The 20,157-nt window shown below is 46.4% G+C and overlaps 1 protein-coding gene across 3 annotated transcripts in view; it reads left to right on the forward strand.

Annotated features, from left to right (window-relative positions):
* The window catches only part of rsu1 (Ras suppressor protein 1), a 180,339-nt gene that overhangs the window by 99,801 nt on the left and 60,381 nt on the right, over positions 1–20,157 (forward strand). For all 3 annotated transcript variants that reach the window (XM_085987873.1, XM_085987874.1, XM_085987875.1), the window contains one exon: positions 18,584–18,716. In XM_085987873.1, coding sequence (XP_085843999.1) covers positions 18,584–18,716 — 133 coding nt within the window. The remainder of the gene's footprint in view (positions 1–18,583; positions 18,717–20,157) is intronic.

Here is a 20,157-nt window from a genome sequence, read left to right on the forward strand (position 1 = left end):
GTAACATTCGCGCCACACAAGTGCCAGGCAATGACTATCTCCAACAAGTGAGAGTCTGACACCACCCCTTGACATTCAACAGTATTACCATCGCCGAATCCCCCACCATCAACATCCTGGGGGTCACCATTGACCAGAAACTTAACTGGACCAGCCACAAATACTGTGGCAAAAAGAGCAGGTCAGAGGCTAGGTATTCTGCAGCGAGTGTTGCACAAATACTGCTACCTGGCCCTTAACATCAAGAAAACCAAAGAAATCATTGTGGACTTCAGGAAGTCTAAAGGCGGAAGTCACACCCCCCATCCACATCAATGGGGCTGTGGTGGAAAGGTGTGGACAGCTTTAAGTTCCTCGGAGTCCACATCACGGAGGACCTCTCCTGGTCCCTCAATACCTCCTCTCTGGTGAAGAAGGCCCAGCAGCGCCTATATTTCCTAAGGAGGCTGAAGGGATGTAACCTGTCACCCCTGATCCTCTCTAACTTTTACCGCTGCACAATAGAGAGCATCCTGATGAACTGTATCACAGTATGGTATGGCAGCTGTAGCTACTATGACCGGAAAGCCCTGCAGCGGGTAGTCAAAACTGCCCAACGCATTACCGGCACCCGGCTACCGACCATAGAGCACATATACCAGAAACGCTGTCTACGGAGGTCACGGTCCATCATCAAAGACCCTACCCACCCCAGCCACCGTCTGTTCGCCCTCCTGCCATCTGGGAGATGCTACAGATGCATTCGCACCCGTACGACCAGATTTAGGAACAGCTTCTTTCCCAGGGCTGTCATCCTACTGAACTCCACAAATAAACTCTAAAGCCTGCACATCTGCCAATGCACTTTATTATGGTTATGTTTATGTTAATGTATTACAAGCCAAATGTATGTTGAATGTTTAAATGTCTTAATCTAAATGTACACTCTCGGGAGCCGCAAGCCTACATTTCGTTGTACTGCACTTGTGCACTAACGATGACAATAAAAGTTGATTTGATTTTTTTTTTCCTGACTCCCAAAGCCTTTTCACCATTTACAAGGCACAAGTAAGGAGTGTGATGGAATACTCTCCACTTGCCTGGATGAGTGCAGCTCCAACAACACTCGAAGCTCGACACCATCCAGGACCAAGCAGCCTGCTTGATTGGCACCCCATCCACCACCTTAAACATTCACTCCCTCCACCACCCGCGTACCGTGGCTGCAGTGTGTACCATCTACAAGATGCACTGCAGCAACTCGCCAAGGCTTCTTTGGCAGCACCTCCCAAACCCGCGACCTCTTCCACCTAGAAGGACAAGGGCAGCAGGCACATGGGAACACCATCACCTCCAAGTCACACACCATCCTGACTTAGAAGTAAATCGCTGATCCTTCATTGTCGCTGGGTCAAAATCCTGGAACTCCTTCCCTAACAGCCCTGTGGGAGTACCTTCACCACACAGCGGTTCAAGGAGGCGGCTCACCACCACTTTCTCGAGGGCAATTAGGGATGGGAAATAAATGCTGACCTTGTCAGCGATGCCCACATCCCATATACAAATTAAAAAATGGCAGAACGGGCTCCGGGGGCTGAATGGTTTACTCCTGTTCCTATGTTCATGACCGCACTCCAATTTTCCCGCTGGCTGTTGTTGCCTCTGACACACCTTGCAGGTGCAGCGTGCCTGCCCTGATTTTATGTTCATGCCACCATCCCTGCAGTTTGGGATGGGATCCACATCCATGGACGTGGGCAGCCGGAATTTCACTCCGTCGTGTCAGCCGAGAGGGACACCCTGAATTTTGGGGCCAGTGAATTTAGAAAGTTTAGGATACTCTTGTACCTTTTGCAGAGTTCCATCGCTCTAAATGTTGGCAGACTCTGCAGGTACATCTCCAATAGCATATCAACATGGCAATTGTCTACCTCCTAACTTTTTTTTATTTGTTCCTGGGATGTGGGTGTCATTGTCAAGGCCAACATTTATTGCCCATCCCTAACTTCTGTCCCAACCAAGATTCTTGATTTTTCATGGAACCTGCTTGTACTTTTGCTTCTCTTGACATGAATATAAGGAGCAAATAGGGGCAAGGAGTTGTGTTGTACTACCCATATGTGAATCAGAGAGAAAGTATCCTTGAATGCTCACGCGTGTCCAGGAGGCAGTTCATTGTCCAATGTCTGAATAGATCCCCTGCCTTGAACAGAAAATAAAAGGATATCATGCCCACTTAGCTTCTATTTATATTTCAATGTTTGCATTTCTAATTCACAAGGATCCTGAATTTGAAGTATAAACCATGCTGAAGTTGAATTATAACTCTGGTCTGTTTTCCAACCCAACTCGAGAGGAGTGATGTGAAATTTCCCTGGTGGCGACAGTCTCTCTCCATTTAGGTTTGATACCAAATGAAGTATAACTCGATGTAAGTTTAAAAAGTTACCTGGCGGTCCAACAGACACTCTTAAACTTACCAGAGTTTAATTAAATGTATCGCGAGTGGACACTCTTCTCCCCAATCTTGGTCTGGAATCAGTAGTTCAAGTATAACTGCACACTTAAATTAGTGGAGAGGTGGAAAGGAAGACTTGCATTTATATAGCGCCTTTCACGACCACCGGATGTCTCCAAGTGCTTTACAGTCAATGACGTACCTTTGAAGTGTAGTCACTGTTATAATGTAAGAAACGTGGCAGCCATTTTGTGCACAGCAAGCTCCCACAAACAAATTATCTGGCCATTATCACATTGCTATGTTGATTGAGGGATAAATATTGGCCAGGACACCGGGGATAACTCCCCTGCTCCTCTTCGAAATAATGCCATGGGATCTTTTACGTCCACCTGAGAGAGCAGACGGGGCCGCGGATTAACGTCTCATCTGAAAGACAGCACCTCCGACAGTGCAGCACTCCCTCAGCACTGCACTGGAGCATCAGCCTAGATTTTTGTGCTCGTGTCTCTAGAGTAGGACTTGAACCCACAACCTTCTGACTCAGGCGAGAGTGCTATCCACTGAGCCACAGCTGACACTGAAGAGAATGAATAAAGAGAATCAAAGTGCATATTACAATTGGTGTGAAATTCTCAATATAAAATGTCGTCTTCACTTTCTCTTCATTGCAGTATCAGATTTGGGTATATTACTGTAAATTAATTATATAAAAAATAATCTGTATGGTAAATTCGAAAGCTGAGGGTAACTTTGTTTTCTGCAGATGAATATAGTGGAGGTTGGCACCATGAGAGTTATTGTCATGAAATTGTATTACTTTGTTCTTAAATCTTGAAATGGATTTCACTACTAAAAGGAAGTACAGATAACAACAGAAAAGTGAGAGATAAGAAATGGAAATTTGGATATGGGTTACATCTTTGTGCAGCGAAATCTGTTTTCTCTCTTTGAACACATTTCATCGTAAATAAGAAGAAAAAACTGAAATGGTGGAAATGTATAGATCTATTAGCATCTGAAAAGTGAGAAGATGTATTAGCATTTCAAGTGTAAATACTTTTTCAGAACTGGGATGAAATGATGACCCGCCCAGAAATGAGGTACAAATCAGCCGTGATCTCATTGAACGGTGGAACAAGCTCGAGGGGCTGAATGGCCTACTCCTGTTCCTATATAAATCCAGCATACTTCTATAATGAGCTAGTGCCATTCTTCATGGTCAACTTTTTATTTTGGTGTTTTATAAAGTCTGTGCTTTGCGCCGCACAGAAAGCTGCAGGAGAATATCCAATCAATACGACATCCATGAATTCAGTGTATGAATAAACTAACTAAATTGAACTGAACATATCGAAAATAAAATGACCAACCTGACAAAAGGTTGGAATCAGAAGGTAGAATTCCCTAGGTTGCTTAATATAGACAATAAATTACTAATTCTGCCCAGCTTCAAGCTATGGGCGACAAATCCCTCCTGGTGGGATTTTATATATTGAAGCCTCACAAAAAAAAATTTAAACTGTGTACTGTACATTGATAGAATGGCCAAAATAATTGGATTCATTACTATCCTGTCTGTTTTTTAAAGTTTTGTGGGGAAAATGGTAAATTTAATGTCTTTGATTCTGTGTACGGGAATTTTTTTTATAGTAGTTGCTCCCACTAATCAGTTTGGCTATACCAGGCAAAACCTTTTTGAGTGACACATGATCTTTTCTAGCTATAAAGCCTATTTCGGTTGGAGGGTTGCAGCTAATCACTATGCAGCCTACTTTCCCTTGTGGCCTGTTGCCGAAGATTGAACAGTGAACAGCAGATACTCGTGTTTTTTAGATCTATCCAGCGTAGCTTTAGAATTGAGCGGTTTTAGCTTATTAGGTTGCTTTTGTCATATTGCTTAATCCCGATGCCTGCTGTTTGATCCTAGTTAGAATGCTAAAAGCTGCTTGAGTCACCGATGAGGGAGATGGGTGTGAATTCCCTGTCTGGAAGCACTGGAGCATACAACAGCTAAGGCTATCGCTTCTGTCTGACAGAAAGGTGAAACGCTTCCTGCATGTGTTATTGAATAATAGAACATGCCAAGAGCAGAAATCCGAAAAGTTAAGTGAGAAAACGGGCAGTTTTATTGATTAATTGTCAGAGAATTACATAATTTACTGTCTGACTTGAATATAGTGCTCTTTATAAAGTGATAATGCCTTTCAAAAAATAAGGTGGTATATTGTGGCACATTATCAGGTGGTACTCAGTTCTCCAAGCCTAATTAGTTTATTGTTGGCTTTGCTTTACATTATCCCTTTATTATTCTCTATGGGCGGGCAGATGGCCCAAAACGGTGTCTCCCAGTAATTTTCCTATGTTCCTGTTATTTCCCTATATGTATTTTTTAAGCTGCATTTTTACTACCTACTTTTTCTCATTATTTGCTGTATATTACTGCTGTTTGCATGCAAGTGTTCTGAGTTTTAAATAGATTGTTTTCAATGAAAAATAGTTGCTCATATCAAATTCATTATTAATGCTTACTGATCAAAAGTGCATGGCAAATGCCTGTTTTTTTACATCTATTTAGAATAACGTGAAACCCTGCAGTTGGGTACATTTTTCTTTATTCACTAACTTTTTTTTAAAATTACTGTGATTATAAGGCAGGCATATCTACTTTATGCTCACCAACTTTTTCCACTAGTTTTATTGTATAGAGGAAAATTTACCCCAATGTAAAGTTGGTTCTTTTGAATGTTCATTCTGGAAATGCTCAAACCATGGGAACAACCCCATGTTATTTACCCCTTCTTGAATATAGAAGCTTATTTATAACCTTGTATCTTCAGTCTGCCCCATGACTCGCTAAGGCGGTGATTAGCTGAACGATACAGACCAGAAAGATTTTGAATCAGTGATGAGTTTGCTGATCTCAGCCAGGGTAGTGGTTGGGGTGTTACAAATTACCTTAGCATCCATGGTTAGGAAGAGGAAAACCTGCCAGGGTTGCAAATCCTGTGTGAATGTTGTAAGGACAGGATTGGGCTTGGCTCTCATGCCACCTGCAGCCTGCTGATGCATGTATGCCAAACAGCTGTATGTGGTGAAGATTTGGGAATCTTGATGTATCTCGGCTACACAGCATAATATAAAGGCAGCTATTACGATCCATGCTAATGGTACCAGTTCGTGATGCTTGGGTCTCATACAGCTTTCCGCAATCTAAAAGTAAACTTGTCATGACTTGCTGTGGCTGGTGGATAGGAAAATGTGTTTTTACTGCATCGGCATGACCACGGACTTTGACTGAACCTGGCAGGTTTACATTCTGGTTGTAGCTCGCTGCATGAAACTTGCGCTTCAGGGATTGGTGCTACTAGTTTTGTGCAATATAAAAGCTTCTAATGAAACTTATTTGTAGAACTTGGCAACTCAAATATATATGTGAATTTTAAATGTGGTTAGATAGCTGACATTGAATTCTATCTTCAGCTAGAACCATCTGTGCTGTTGAAGTAAGATGGCACTTCAGCTGATTCTCAACATTTTATGAAATAGGCTATTAACAGATCCTAGTCTTTGTTACATGACCGTATCAGTACTGTGGGTGATTAATGGGGCAGATTACAAGTGGGGGGAGGATGCGGGGGAAATGCTGGGATATTCTTTGATCTATAAGGAGGGAATGTTTTATTCCCCACCACCCTTTTTTGCAGTCAGATGCTTTTCCGAATCCCCTCTCCATCCTCTTTTATTATTTCTTTTTCCCCCTTGTAATTAAATCAGACTTCAAATTCAACTATTTTTTTTCTTTTAATTCAGCTGAAGAGTGAATACATTAAAATGTTTTAACCTTATAAGCTGAGGCAATATTTAATGTAAGCAGTATAATTAGGATTGAAAATAATAGACGTATGCCTCGGCAGCTCGATGACCATACTTGTGGATGGTTCCTGCTTACTGGTGTAGTACGGCTGCCGCCACTGTGTAGTGGTGAGTTTAAAGCTCTTCATGCCACTATTGGGTAGGAGTGATAGTTCAGCGTATTCATTCTCTACTATGTATGCATGGAGTGCATACTGATAGAATAAATCAGCAACCGTACAGGTGACAGTCACTGTGCTCAATCATTATAAAATAGAATGGCAATACAAGAAGACGGTGTGTGTTTTATTAATGTAAATAAAATACAGATTTGTTAGCTGCTACAGCCCCTCTTGGAAATGGGCTCATTCATGTCCTGATTGGCTGGTACTTTTGGATTCTGGGCTTAGACCTGAAGAAAATGGCATTGGCCCCAAAGTGAAATCATTTTTATTTATTCACGGGATGTGGGCATCACTGGCAAGGCCAGTAGTTTCATGGTCATCATTGCTGATACTAGCATTTTATTACAGCAACTGAATTTAAATTCCCCAGCTGCCATGAACTCCAGATCATTAGTCCAGACCTCTGGATTACGAGTCTAGTAACATAACCTCTGCTACCACACCCCTGCTTTGTCCTGGATGGTGTCGAGCTTCTTGAGTATTGTTGGAGCTGCACTCATCCAGGCAAGTGGAGAGTATTCCATCACACTCCTGACTTGTGCCTTGTTGATGGCGGAAAGGCTTTAGGGAGTCGGGAGGTCAGTCACTCACTGCAGAATGCCCAGCCTCTGACCTGCTCTTGTAGCCACAGTATTTATGTGGCTGGTCCAGTTAAGTTTCTGGTCAATGGTGACCCCCAGGATGTTGATGATGGGGGGATTCGGCGATGGTAATGCCGTTGAATGTCAAGGGGAGGCGGTTAGACTCTCGCTTGTTGGAGATAGTCATTGCCTGGCACTTGTGTGGCGCGAATGTTACCTGCCACTTATCAGCCCAAACCTGAATGTTGTCCAGGTCTTGTTGCATGCGGGCACGGACTGCTTCATTATCTCAGGAGTTGTGAATGGCGCTGAACACTGTGCAGTCATCAGCGAACATCACCACTTCTGACCTTGTGTGGCACGAAACCCTTTCATAATCTTAAAAGACCGCTATCCGGTCACCCCTCAGTCTTTTTTCTACCGAAAAGAGCCCCAGCCTGTTCAATCTTTCATGATGGGTATAACCTCAGTTCTGGTATCATTCTAGTAAATCTTTTTTGCACCTACTCCAGTGTCTCTATATCCATTTTATAATAGGACGTGTTTATTCGCAACACCTAAAGCTCTGATTGGTTCCCCTTGGATGATGAGTCCTGATTGCTGATGGTTCCCCTTGGAGGACAAGACACCCAGTAGTTTCTCTGGAATGTGTAATTAGATCCTCCCTGCCTCCATAATCAGTTACTTTGCGAAGTGTAATTCGAGCCATTCTGATTGCTGACTCCAGACAGAACAGAGCTCGCGTGGAACAGACAGGGCTCACTCTCGCAGATTAAGACCTTTTCCCACCCCCCAAGCAAGTTCCTGCCCTCACCACCCAAGTTCCTGACCACCTGACATTCTCCCCCCGCCCAAGTTTCCCCTACGCCGCCGCCGCCAGGCAATACAACCATCAGAACCCTCGGTCTCTGCTGCAGAGACCAGTAACTAGCCCCCTGACTATACTGTCCTCTACCACAACTAATTTCCCATTCACTCCTGCACCATGGTGCCATGGTCAGTTTGCTCATCCATCCTGCAGGCTTTTCCCTCATCCACAGGCAGCAAGAACCTCATACCTGTTGGACAAAGGCCGAGGCTCCTCCAGCATCGCACCTGGGGTCCCCTTGCCTGCCTGAGTTGCAGTCACACCCTCCTGTCCCTGACCACTAACCAGACCTGTACCACTACCAAACCTAAGGGGTGTGACTGCCTCCTGGATCAAAGTGTCCCGGTAACTCTTCCCCCTCCCTGATGCCCCGCAATGTCTGCACTTCAGACTCCAGCTCAAAAACTCTGAGCTGAAGTTCTTCAAGATGCAGGCACTTACTGCAAATGTGGTTGTCCGGGATCACAATGCTCTCCACAAACTCCCACATGCTGCAGTTGCGGCACACCACCTGCACTGCCATCCCTATATGACCTTGTTTTATTTAATTAAATTTGTATTTAGGTAAATTAGTTTACAGTGTAGTTTCTTGACTACTTACTTGACCTAGCTTAAGTTAAGGGTACTGATATACCTATCAATTCATCCAATGAAAAGCGACGAGTTAAGACTGTAACTATAGGTTTTTATTGGCTAAATAACAGAGCCCACCCTCGTGGGTGATCGGATCCAACAAGGAGGAATACCAGCCAGTCGACCACCTTTATACCTGGGCAGGTAGGTGGAGCCATGGGCGGAGTCAGCAGTGTTCAGCCCAGGTATAACAGCGTGACAAGAGGCGACCTCGTATAGTGATACAACAGTGTGAACAGTGATAACGATATAACAGTGATAACTATAGTGTAACGATAGTGAACGACAAAAGTGGTTTACCACATTCACCCCTTGTTTAGATTTGAGTCCGGCGGGGTGAAGTGTACTACCAGTTCTGGTAAGTCAGTCTGTCCGGAGGCCTCGTAAGCCTTTCTGATCGTCGCAGCGGCGGTGTTGCATTCTCCGGTGTTGATGCTGGTGTCTGCGTGGTCGGCGAAGGCTCGTGGGGTTCCGGCGTGCCGTCTACCTGAGCTGGAATTGGTGGGGGGGGGTAAAGGTGGTGTCTCCGGAATGCCCGAGGGTGCGAGGTCCCGTAAGGAGACTGTGTCCTCCCGCCCGTCTGGGTAAGCCACATAGGCGTACTGGGCGTTGGCGTGCAGGAGGTTCACCTTCTCGACCAGGGGGTCCGTTTTATGGGCCCTCACGTGCTTTCGCAGCAGGACGGGCCCCGGGGAGGTCAGCCAGGTTGGTAGTGTGGTTCCCGTAGTCGACTTCCTGGGGAAAACAAACATTCGTTCATGGGGGGTGGCGTTAATGGCAGTGCAGAGTAGTGACCGGATGGAATGCAGCGCTGCCGGGAGGACTTCCTGCCAGCGGGAGGTTGGGAGGCCCTTAGACTTTAAGGCTAAGAGGACGGCCTTCCATACCGTCGCGTTCTCTCTTTCCACCTGGCCGTTCCCTCGGGGGTTGTAGCTGGTGGTCCTGCTTGCAGCAATACCTCTCGCTAGTAGGAACTGACGGAGTTCCTCGCTCATGAAGGAGGAGCCCCGGTCACTATGTATGTAGTTTGGGAACCCGAACAAGGCGAAGAGGTCGTTCAGGCATTTAATGACCGTGGTACTGGTCATGTCTGGGCAGGGGAAGGCAAAGGGGAAACGGGAGTACTCATCAACGATGTTGAGGAAGTACACATTACGGTCAGAGGACGGGAGGGGCCCCTTAAAGTCGATGCTCAGGCGCTCGAAGGGGCGGGTGGCCTTGATCAGGCTTGCTCTGTCCGGCCTAAAGAAGTGCGGTTTGCACTCGGCACAGGTCTGGCAGTTCCTGGTCATGGTCCTGACCTCCTCGATGGAGTATGGCAGGTTGCGGGCCTTAATGAAGTGGTAAAGTCTGGTGACCCCGGGGTGGCAGAGGTCGTTGTGGAGGGTCTGAAGTCTATCACTTTGCGCGCTGGCGCATGTAATTCGTGACAGAGCATCAGGGGGACCGTTCAGCTTACCTGGCCGGTACAAGATATCATAATCATAGGTGGATAGTTCGATTCTCCACCTCAATATCTTGTCATTCTTGATTTTGACCCTCAGCTTGTTATTAAACATAAAAGCGACCGAACGCTGGTCGGTGAGGAGGGTAAATCGTTTGCCTGCCAGGTAATGCCTCCAGCGTCGTACCGCCTCCACAATCACTTGGGCCTCCTTCTCGACCGACGAGTGTCGGATCTCAGGGCCCTGTAGGGTCCTTGAGAAGAAGGCCACTGGTCTCCCCTCCTGGTTAAGGGTAGCGGCTAGGGCGAAGTCGGATGCATCGCTCTCCACTTGGAAGGGGATGGACTCGTCCACTGCGTGCATTGTGGCCTTGGCGATGTCTCCCTTAATGAGGGAGAAGGCTGCGCACGCTTCCTCCGTAAGGGGGAAGGATGTGGACTTCATGAGGGGTCTGGCTTTGTCTGCATAATTGGGCACCCATTGGGCATAGTAGGCGAAGAGCCCCAGGGTTCTCTTCAGAGCCTTTGGACAGTGGGGGAGGGGTAGCTCCATGAGGGGACGCATTCTTTCGGGGTCGGGGCCGATGACTCCGTTCTCTACTACACAGCTGAGGATGGCAAGGCACGAGGTGTTAAACACACATTTATCCTTATTGTAGGTGAGGTTGGGCCGTACGGAGGAATCTCTCCAGATTAACGTCATGGTCCTGCCGGTCGCGGCCGCAGATGGTGACGTTATCTAGGTAGGGGAACGTGGCGTGCAGCCCGTTCTGGTCAACCATCCGGTCCATCTCCCTTTGGAAGACCGAAACCCCGTTGGTGACGCCGAAGGGAACCCTAAGGAAGTGGTAGAGGCGGCATACTGGCGGTCCTCAGGGCGGATAGGGAGTTGGTGGTAGGCCGACTTAAGGTCGATGGTAGAGAATACTCGGTATTGTGCGATCTGATTGACCATATCAGATATGCGGGGAAGGGGGTATGCGTCCAGCTGGGTGTACCTGTTTATGGTCTGGCTGTAGTCGATGACCAGGCGGTTCTTATTGCCCGTCTTAACTACCACGACCTGGGCACGCCAGGGGCTGGTGCTCCCTTCGATGATGCCCTCCTTCAGGAGACGCTGCACCTCAGAGCTAATGAAAGCTCTGTCCCTGGCGCTGTACCGCCTGCTCTTGGTCGCGACGGGTTTGCAGTCAGGGGTGAGGTTAGCGAACAGGGAAGGTGGCGGGACTTTGAGGGTGGATAGGCCGCAGGTGTTGCGCGGTGGGCAGTTTAAAATCTGTTGGTTGTCGACTGTGAGTGGCGGGAGGGGTCCGCCGTATGCTAGCGTGACGCTTTGGAGGTGGGATTGGAAGTCTAGCCCTAGTAGGACGGCGGCGCATAGCTGGGGGAGGACGAGGAGTTTAAAATTTTTATACTCCGTACCCTTAACCGATAGGGTCACAACACAGTAGCCGCTGATGTCTGTGGCGTGGGATCTCGATGCCATCGAGATCCGGTTGCGCGTTGGCAGGACAGGGAGGGAGTAGTGGCTCACCGTGTCTGGGTGGATGAAACTCTCCGTGCTTCCGCTGTCGAACAGGCAGGTCGTGGCGTGGCCGTTTACTCTGATGTCCATCATTGACTTGGACAGGTGATGCGGGCGGGCTTGGTCCAGTGAGACAGAGGCTAGTGTATAGCTGAGCGAGTTGCTGTAGTCTGCGGGTGAGGCGGTAGTCGGGTCTAGAGGCACGGTGGCGGTCGAGCGTGGTGGGTAAAATGGCATCTCCCACGAGGTTGGACAAAATGGCGGAGAAGATGGCTGCCCCCGTAACTCACATGAGGCACTGCTGGTGTCGGTTGCCTGTATCAAAGATGGCCGCCCCCATGACTCACATGTGGGGATGCTGGCCTCTGTTGCCTTGAAGGAAGATGGCCGCCCCCACAGCTCGCATGAGGCACTGCTGGCCTCTGATGATCCACCTCTGCAGGCCTTAGCGAAGTGGCCTTTCTTCATGCAGTTTGAGCAGGTAGAGTTCCTGGCTGGGCAGCGCGACCTCGGGTGTTTCGCCTGGCCGCAGAAGAAGCAGCCGGCGGCCCGATCGCGGGGGTCCGATGTCGGAGCCGGTACCGGGGGTGGCGGTCTCGATCGGGTCTGGGACGCCGACGCTGAGGTAGGTCCCAGGGGGGTTGCTGCGGGGGGTATCGCGGTCGGGGTCGGTCCCAAGTCCCAGGGTCGCGAGTTACAGTACCTTGAGTATGCCTCGAGGTCCCGATGGGCCACTTCTAGAGAGAGAGCGAGGGCTGCAGCTTTGTCCAGGTCGAGGTCCCTTGCTTCCAGTAGTCTTTGCCGTGAGTAGTCGGACCGCAGGCCTTTCACGAAGGCATCGCGGACATTGTCTTCAGTATTTTCTGCCGCCGTTACCGCTTTAAAGTTACAGTCTCTGCCGAGTGCTTGTAGCACCCGTAAAAATTCCTCCACGGGCTCTCCTGGCTGTTGCGGGCGGGATCTTAGGAGGTGTCTGGCATACATGGAATTTACCGGGGTTTGGTACTGTCTTTTCAGCCGGTTGATGGCGTCCTCGTATGTTTTAAGGTCCCGGATGAGTGCGAATACTTTAGGGCTCACTTGGGCATTCAGAACTCTTAGCATGGATTTCTGAGGCACGCCGGATTCTCCCAGGTAGGCTTCGAAGCAGCTCAGCCAGTGTTTGAAGTCGAGGGCTGAGTTTGCTGCCTGTGGGTTTAGGTCCAGGTACGGTGGTCTGAGGGCTCGCAGCCAGGCCGGCTGCTGTGGCTGTTGTAGCTGGGCGTCTGGCTGGTCGCTTGGCTGGTCGTTTGACTGCTCAAGTGTCGACATTTTAAAATTTAGCCAATAAAATTGATATACCTATCAATTCATCCAATGAAAAGCGACGAGTTAAGACTGTAACTATAGGTTTTTATTGGCTAAATAACAGAGCCCACCCTCGTGGGTGATCGGATCCAACAAGGAGGAATACCAGCCAGTCGACCACCTTTATACCTGGGCAGGTAGGTGGAGCCATGGGCGGAGTCAGCAGTGTTCAGCCCAGGTATAACAGCGTGACAAGAGGCGACCTCGTATAGTGATACAACAGTGTGAACAGTGATAACGATATAACAGTGATAACTATAGTGTAACGATAGTGAACGACAAAAGTGGTTTACCACAGGTACTGAATTTAAATATCTACCTGTAACACAAAGCACTACAAGTAGTGTAGGCAAAAAGCAACAACTCCGTCCCCTTTTCTCCGCATTCCCACTCTTTTTCCAAATTCCCAAATAAAGCACTCTGTTCAAGTCCACTCCGTTTGATCCCGCTCTGTGCAGACCGCCTTACATAACTTTTTTTTAACCTAACTTCTCCGCTTTTCAAATCTATCCCTCTGGAAATAAACCCCAGTGCTTTGTTTGCTTATTTTTTAATGGCTTTATTAACTTGCATCACTATTGGTAATTTGTGTATCTGTACCCCCAGATCCCAGTGCTCCTCTGTCATTTAGACACTTATTTTGCAACGAGTATGTGGCCTCCTTATTCTTCCTACCAAAATGCACCACCTCACATTTGTCTATATTGAAATTAATTTGCCAATTACATGCCCATTGCGCAAGTTTATTAATGGCTGGAAGTTTCCCATCAAAAAATGGGTGGGTTTGCAGCGTGGGGGCAGTTAAATTGTTAAAAATGTGAATCCTGCCTCCAACCCACCCACTTCCGGTTTTGCCGGAGGCGGGCAGCCAACCCACTGCCAGGGGACGGTACCTCAATTTAAATATTGTAATGAGGCTGGAAGCCTCTATTTTCCCCTCCATTTTGTTTTTAACAGCCTGTGGACGGGTGTCACACAATTCGTGAAACCCGGCAGATAATCAGAGGCGGGGACTGATGCATCCAGGAGGTAAGTGGATTTATACCTACCTCCTGGATCCAGGGTCCCTGCCTAACCCACCGCCCGTGGTTAGAGACACCGCCCCCTCCCCCCGAAACGAGGCCACCGATCCTCTCCCGATTGCCGATCCTCTCTTCTCCTCCTCTCCACCCCCCCCCCGCCAATCCTCTCTTTTCCTCCGCCCCCCCCCCGCCCCCGGATTGCCGACCTGCCCACAACCCACCAGCCTCTCAAGCTGGCTGACTGCGGGCAGGAAACTGAGGCCTCTCATTCAAATTAGGCTGTGCTGGTAAAATCGACAGGGCCTGCGGAAAACGCAGCCTCCCAGGTTTCCCGCCCACCTCAGACCCCCCCCACCCCCAACCCACCTCCCTGAACAAAATTCCGGCCAATGTCTTTCGTCTTTCTGTATTTTGTCGCTGCCCTCCTCTATTAACTGTACTCCCCAATTTGGTGTCGTCTGCAAATTTTGAAATTGTACTTCCAATTCCTGACTCCAAATTGTTTGTGTCGAAATTAGAGAAGGGAGAACGAATGTTGTACAAGGATCAAACTTTCTGCCAAATAAATTAGCTCATTATTTACCTACTTGTCGTATTCTGCACAAGACTGAATACAGTAATATGGTTCTGCTAAATGCCTTTAAAACTCTTTCCCATTTTGCAAAGGTAAAATGTTTCAAAGTTTAATTATATAAGGAAATGAATAAACATTTAAAATTGGACATTGCCTAAATATGTGTGTTCAGGTAATTGTGTAACAAACTATACAACTGTAATATGTTGCAACCTAGCAACAAAACTCTTCGGGGGAAAAATTCAGTATCGCCCTGTTTGGGGCGCAATTATCGTCAGTGTGCAAAGTTTAGCGCCTGGCACTAATTACTGCCTCCAACTGCAAACTTGGCTTTTATCGCCCCCGGAGTTGATTGGAGCGCTAAATCAGGCGCTACACACCTCTCTGAAGGCGCAAAGGCCGAGGAGCGAGGCGCTACCTCAGAGCGCTAGCGAAGCTCGTGATGTCGGTCAGCAATGGAACACAGACACAATGGTGCCGGCCAGTTCTTAAAGGGGAGGGTTGATCTTGCTCTCCATCCACATCCTGCTCATTGCAGCCTTGAATCTCAGCCTGGAGAGACCTGTACATCAAATCTGCTGGAAAGAACAATGGAGAGGCCCAGCGTGCAGCCCCCATAGTCTCTTCTAAATCGATACAAGGAAGGGCAAATCAAAATGAACCTGCAAAGTGCTGCTCAGTACCCAAAACTCCTTCACACAGCATTGAATCTCCAGAAGTCTCAGTCAGTCAGTCTCTCCCTCTCTCTCTCTCTCTCTCTCTCTCTCAGAATGCATGGTGTAAAAATGTCACCAACAAAAAAAGGCAGGAAGCGGTCACCTTTAAATAGCGCTCCCCCAGTCCCTTCCTGACTACAAAACGCTCCCCTCAACCTGTCGTTGCAGGGGACGCCACTCAATATCCGGTCCAGGGCGTTGCACACTCGACTGATGTCACGATCTGCCGGCGCAGGTGATCGTGGCGGTAGTGTTTAGCCCCGCCACAAAATGTCTAATTAATTTCACGAGCGGCGCAAACATCGCCGCGCACGGGCGCGAGTTGCTTTGTGTCCCATTAGCGCCCTCTTAAGGCGCTAACGGGAGGCACAAACCAACTGAATTTTTCCCCCTTCCTGTGCTTAAAAATAGTAAGTTTCCTGTCCATCTCTCTTCATAAATTGTCAGGTTAAATAACACATGGTTGTCTCCATTTAGTCTCATTTACTTTTGAGCATAGCCATGCCATGAGATGCTATATTACTGATTAAAACGTGTGTGTTCAGGCAATTATGTGTTTTTGATATACATTAATGACTTGGACTTGAGGGTACAGGGCACAATTTTGAAATTTGCAGATGAGATGAAACTTGAAAGTGTATTAAACAGTAAGGAAGATAGTAATGGACTTCAAGAAGACATAGATAGGCTGGTGGAAGGACTGACACATGGCAGGTGACATTCACTGCAGAGAAGTGTGAGGTGATGTATTTTGGTATGAAGAATGAGGAGAGACCATACACATTAAATGGTACAATTTTAAAGGGGGTTCAAGAACAGAGAGACCTGGGGGTGTTTGTGCACAAATCTTTGAAGGTGGCAGGACAGGTTAGTAAAGCATATGGAATCCTGGGCTTTATAAATAGAGGCATAGGGTAGAGCCAGGAAGTTATGCTAAACCTATATAAAACACTAGTTTGACGCCAGCTGGAGTATTGTGTCTAATTCTGGGCACCATATTTTAGAAAGGACACGAAGGCTTTGGAGAGGGTACAGAAGATATTTACTAGAATCGTTCCAGGGCTGAGGGAATACAGTTACGTGGATTAAAAAAAAAAGAAAGACTTGCATTTATATAGTGCCTTTCACGACCACTGAACATCTCAAAGCGCTTTACAGCCATAAAAGTACTTTTGGAGTGTAGTCACAGTTGTAAACTAGAGAAGCTAGGGCTGTTCTCCTTGGAGCCGAGAAGGCTAAGAGGAGATTTGATAGAGATGTTGAAAATCATGAAGGATTTAGATAGAGTAAATAAAGAGAAACTGTTTCCAGTGGCTGAAGGGTCGATAACGAGAGGGCACAGATTTAAGGTGATTGGCAAAAGAACCAGAGATGACATGAGGAAAAACTCTCTTACGCAATGAGTGGTTAGGATTTGGAATGTACTACCTTATAAGGTGGTGGATACAGATTCAATAGTAGCCTTCCAAAGGAAATTGGATAAATACTTGAAGGAAAAAAAAAAATTGCTGGGCTATGGGGAAAGTGCATGGGGTGTGGGACTAACTGGGTTGCTCTTCGAAAGAGCCGGCGCAGACTCGATGGGCCGAATAGCCTCCTGTGCTGTGATTCAATGGGCTGGATTTTCAATCAGAAGTTGGGTTGGAGGCGGGACTACAACTTTCGGGGTTGTAGTCCCGCCTCCATCGAGATGCGGCCAATCCACGCGATTTTAACTTGATTGACCTTGTTGAGCCCGCCCGGCGGGCTCAGCAGGCCAATTAAGGGCAACCCGGCAACAGGTGACATCACAGACTGAAATTTCATCTGTCAAGACGTTTTGACAGATGAAATATCAGTGTTTGAAGCTGCCAAACACTGACCGTCTTGCTTCTAACATGAGTCATTCTCCACAGACTCTGTTAGAAATCTCTCCTGCACAGAAAGCTGCAGGCCGTCACTTTTGACAGTTCGCAGCCATTCTGCTTTCTGTGCCGGTGAGATGAGGGACTCCCCGAACCTAAAGGAAGGAAGGCTGACCAGGTAAGAAAAGGTATGTAAAACTTACTTAATCACTAGACACACCAAACACACTTTGCACTCATGCACATCACTCACCTGATCACCAGCATCTCGACCCCTCCAAGCCCTTCAACCCAACAGCCCAACTCCTCCAACTTGGCATGGTTTGGAGCCGTCAGGATTCCCACAGTTCAAGCTTAAAAATAGGGATTAGGCTAAAAACTGTCTGTTCACTACCTGTTAACAGGCAGTTAATTGGCACTAATCCCTTCCCGCCTCAGGTAGGTGGGTCCCAGTGTGGGGTGGGTACCCGCCTCCTTTGAAAGTGGCATGGAGGCGGGTTGGGGGCAGGATGGGGTCGGGACCCACTATTTCGGGAATTTAACCCCCCGCACACCTCCAAATCCGACTCCACGGCGCACTGAAAATCGAGCCCAATGGCTTCATTATCGTGAACTCCTCCTGTTTTAGGATTTTTGCAAGGAATGAAACCTGTATTTGGGGCAAAAATTTTAATATTTAGAACAAATGTTTTGTATTCAGTTTGGGAGGGGTTTTAATATTTTCAAATCACAATTTTACAAATTCTAGGATGATTTTTGCTAAAAGGATATGGAGTCCAGGCAGGTGGACGGAGTCAAGATACAGATCAGCCATGATCTCGTTGAATGGAGGAACAGGCTCAAAGGGCTGAATAGCTTACTCCTGTTCCTATCATATTACAAAAGTAGGGAGACCTGTAAGCAAATAAGAAAAAGCTGGAAGTAAGAAATAGTTTATCTGACCTTTTGTATGACTGAGGCGCAATCTTTGCGAAAAAAAGGATGCATGTCTTTCTGTCCTCCCTTTGGGAGATGGGAGAAGTCTATCAATTTGAGGTTTTTTTAAAGCTGCAAGCTATTCTGCTGAAAAGGTTAGCAAATTGAGTACTAAAGTATATTCTCTATACATGTAAAAGTTTTAAAATATTTTTTTTGGCTTGTACTCATTACAGTGTTCTACTCTGTACAAGCTCGTATTGATTTTTCTCTTAAAATTCCTTCCACTTGGGGTCTCTAAATGAAAACTCTTCTCCTTCTGGTCCCAGATGCAATGATGTTTGAATACATAGCTTTCTGTGCTCCTTTTTATTAGTACTTAAAGCATGTGAGATGGCAACTATAGATGCAGCAAAAACATCGAAAAGGAATGTAATTATTATTTCATTGCCAGTTCTTTCATATGCAGACCTATTCAATTGGCGCCACAGTAGATAATTCATTTCATTTGGATAAGTTAAGAACCATTGTTCATAAGAGAACTGATTTCTTTGTATTTGTGCTTAATTACTTCTTTTACACTAACTGAACCATTACAATACATTCTGTCTTATTTGAATTCTGACTATTTTTGCAGGTAATTTAGACCTGACTGGTCCAAAACAAGTCTTCAAAGCAGAGAACAACCCTTGGGTTACACCAATTGCTGACCAATTTCAACTAGGTGTATCCCATGTCTTTGAATATATCCGTTCTGAAACCTACAAGTAGTAAGTAGACTGAATGGAAATCACTTGAATTGAAGTTTAACTAGTTGATTACTGTGCATTGCTCATAGATAAATATAGTATACAGAATATTTAAATGATCTATGTAGTGCCTTTAATTTTGTTATATATATATACTGTCCATACCAATTCGTTTATAAAAAAAAAAATCTTTAGTACTTGGCTTGCAAATCTGTTTACTTTTATACTGAAGCTCATGATTTCCTGATTCTTGCTGTTGCCTCAAAATATCTTTAATGGTAAATCTTTATATTTACCACCTACGACTTATATTTTTAACTTGTTTAATTACCCCTTAACAATAAAAGTTGTTGTTTAAAATCTTTCAGATTTTCATTAAATCAATTAATCTGTACACTTCTTTTAAAAAAGGAAGTGGGTGAGTGACAAAAGTCCTGGGTCCAGGTCGGACCTCCCTGGGGTTACGCCAGGAGGCAAAGACAAAGACATGTGCTCTGCTTTGCATTCACATGATTTCTCTCTGATATAAATGCACTCCGTTTAGCAGTGAATGATCAGAGAAGGTTGTAAATGTTGATGAGGGTTTGTTGGGCTGTAGACTAAGGAAGGGGAAGAGAGCGCAAAGGAGTTGTCTGAATGGGGATAGGTAGGTTAATGGTAAAGTTGACTCTTCTGATTTCACCTTTTTTAATGTTTATTTTTAGTGGTATGTGGGGACCTGTTATGGCAGCTGTAGGAGGGTTTTTTGCTGGTGTGATTAGCAACAGTTTTTTTTGGAGGGGGAGAGAAAATTGGGCAGAAAGGTTTGTGCACTATTAGTGGTAAATAAAATAGTAAATAACAATTTAGAAAGCAGAAAACACAGCTTACACAGGTTTAATCAAAGGATAAAATAGTCAGGCCCCTCACTGCAGACACTATATATAAAATAAAAATCAGTTTCACACTTTTTTTAAATTTGTTTCTGGGATGTGGGCGTCACTGACAAGGCTAGCATTAATTGCCCTGGAGAAGGTGGTGATGAGCTGCCTTGAACGGCTGCAGTCCGTGTGGTGAAGGTACTTCCACAGTGCTGTTAGGGAGGGAGTTCCAGGATTTTGACCCAGCGACGATGAAGGAATGGCGATATACTTCCAAGTCAGGATGGTGTGTGACTTAAGGGGAACTTGGAGGTGGCGGTGTTCCCATGCGCCCGCTGCCCTTGTCCTTCTAGGTGGAAGAGGCCGCAGGTTTGGGAGGTGCTGCCGAAGAAGCCTTGTAGATAGGTTCTGCATGGAAATGTAATTATCTAGCCCGTGCTGACAACTTTTGAGCTTGTTAATGTAAATGTGATGAAATACAAGGGGGTGCGGGCGAAAGGAGCATAGTTTTTATTTTGCTAATTGCAATATTTAACCTTGAATGTTAACCTTGAATGTTAGTATACAATCTCAGATCAGTAAAAGGCTTTGCAATGGTTTGC

The sequence above is a fragment of the Somniosus microcephalus genome, chromosome 5 (genome assembly GCF_052327205.1).
Source record: "Somniosus microcephalus isolate GS21.2 chromosome 5, FLI_Smic_1.0, whole genome shotgun sequence".
Taxonomy (NCBI): domain Eukaryota; kingdom Metazoa; phylum Chordata; class Chondrichthyes; order Squaliformes; family Somniosidae; genus Somniosus; species Somniosus microcephalus.